General features: G+C 49.6%; 1 protein-coding gene across 2 annotated transcripts in view; it reads left to right on the top strand.

The window, feature by feature from the left end:
• The first annotated feature begins 730 nt into the window (after positions 1 to 730).
• The window catches only part of STK3 (serine/threonine kinase 3), a 322284-nt gene continuing 320935 nt past the window's right edge, over positions 731 to 2079 (top strand). Inside the window, exon 1 of one of the 2 annotated variants that reach the window (XM_019642572.1) lies at positions 731 to 942. In XM_019642572.1, coding sequence (XP_019498117.1) covers positions 917 to 942 — 26 coding nt within the window. In that variant the 5' untranslated portion in view covers positions 731 to 916. The remainder of the gene's footprint in view (positions 943 to 2079) is intronic. The other variant, XM_019642571.1, reaches the window with a different exon arrangement.

Raw genomic sequence — 2079 nt, 5'->3', positions numbered from 1 at the left:
ATACAGTAGGGATGCATGAAGGGATCAAATTACAATGGTATATGGGCTTTGGGAAGAGATTGGGAGAAAAGGGTGGCAAGAGGGAAGGAAACAAACTTGCCTTGAGTAGTTTTCTATGCACCATAATTTGTCTAGTTTGCCAGGTTTCTCAGTTAAACAGCCAGCAAGACCACAGTGCATTGAATCTGGTGCACTGAGAGATCTCACTGCAGTAATTATTTTTATTTGTAATTAGACATAATTATTGTGAAATGTAGTGAGGAGATTGTCCACAGTCAAAATAAAAAATAAGTTCCAGAAGTATCCTTAGTACTGTAGCTACAAATGTCAATTGGCTGGAGGAAAATATAACTAATAATTATAAACAGAACAAGAGAGGGAAGCGTGCGTGGGCAGTTAGTAGTGCTTCAAACGGCTGCACAAGATGTATCCTTGAGAAATACAGAAAAATGAATCAAATCGGATTGGGGCAAAAACAATGAGGGCAAGTGAGTAGTGCCAACTCAAAGGAATGTACCCCTGGCCAGCTTAGAGAGGCCCTGGATCCGGGCTAGGCCTTGCTTTCTCGCTTTCAGCCCCTCCTCCTTTTTCCCCCCTCCCTGTACTAAAGCCAGCTCCTCCCTCCGCCCCCGAATCCGCCCACCCTGCCCAGAGTCTGGCTCCGCCCATTATGCCAGGATCGCGGCTGGCTCCGCCCACCATCCCTGGACCGCGACCGGCGTCCGAGGGGCGGGGCGGTCCGGGAGGAGCCAGACTCCGGAGCGGGAGGGGGATCCGCTGCGGAGTTACGGGAAAGTTGTTCCGAGTTCCTGGAGTTTCCCTCTGTGGTTCCTGGGCTGCGCCGGCCAGTGCCCCGGCTTCTTTCCTTCCTCAGAGGCCTTCGCCGCCCACCAGGTCCCTCCTGCCCCCGGCCGCCATGGAGCAGCCGCCGGCGCCCAAGAGGTAACGAACGCGGGGAGCGGAGAGAGGGAGGAAGGCGGCGGCCGCCGGGCGGGGGCGGCTAGGCCGGGTGGGACCGTGACAGCCTCCCCCAATGCGGGGCCCGGAGCCGGGCCTGCCGGGGGTCTGGAGGCAGGTCCCAGTGCCCGGCCGCGTCTGCGCACCGGGCGAGGGGGCGAGAGGGGAGGCGGACCGTCGCCTGCCCCGCGGCCGGCCTCGCCTGGCGCGCGTGGAAAGTCGGTGGGCTATGCCGGGCTCCCCTTGGCCAGACTCCCGGGGCGGGCAGAGTTTTCCCTCGTGGCAAGTTCACGAAGCCAGGGAGACGTAAAACTAGGTAATTAATGGGCTTCTTGCAACTATGTAGGTTTCCTTGTCAAATGTTTTTTATAATGTTACCTTTTAATTCGTTTGAGAAGGCAGGTTGTTTATTTACAGTTTAAGGAATTAAATATTAATAGCTCCACAGTCTGTAAAACTTGTGGATATGCTGCACTGACAGGTGTTCCTCCCTCCACAAGTTCAGTAGTATTTATGGATGTAAGACAGGATACTTAAATTAGAACCCCTCCCCCATATAGTTTTGTTTTTGTTTTTTCTTTTAGCATCTATTTTTATATGATGCTTTGGTATTTACTGTTAATTTATATTTAATCTTTGATATATTGGAAGCGTAGGAGTACACAGTAGATAGTTTGAGCTTATGTTTGAAATCATCTTAGGAAGCTAAATCAAGGCTATCTATCCATTTACTTAAGTTCATAATGTGTATTCCTCCTTCCCCCTAAATGAATCACTCAACTAACTGATGTTGGATAAAACATTTAACTTCAGTCTTTCATTTGTAGTTTATAAAATAAGGGCACTAATCTCTCTCCCAGATAGTCCTGTTGTGAAGATGAAAGAGTTTGTGTTTTTTGATACCTAGAGATCTTTAGATGAAAGGTGGCATATTCAAGAACATGAAATAATTAAAAAGGTAGGAACTTTGTGAGCCATTGTGAATTGGGTGACTAGACATGTGAGCCTTGAGGCCTGGAAACCATCTGTTCAGGTGAAAACCATCTGTTCAGGTGAAAAGGGGGCCGGGGTGTGTGTGTGTGTGTGTGTGTGTGTGTGTGTGTGTGTGTGTGTGTGTGTGTG

Source organism: Hipposideros armiger, unplaced genomic scaffold, assembly GCF_001890085.2.
Source record: "Hipposideros armiger isolate ML-2016 unplaced genomic scaffold, ASM189008v1 scaffold_70, whole genome shotgun sequence".
Classification (NCBI taxonomy): Eukaryota; Metazoa; Chordata; class Mammalia; order Chiroptera; family Hipposideridae; genus Hipposideros; species Hipposideros armiger.
This window is presented reverse-complemented; position numbering and strand designations above follow the sequence as displayed.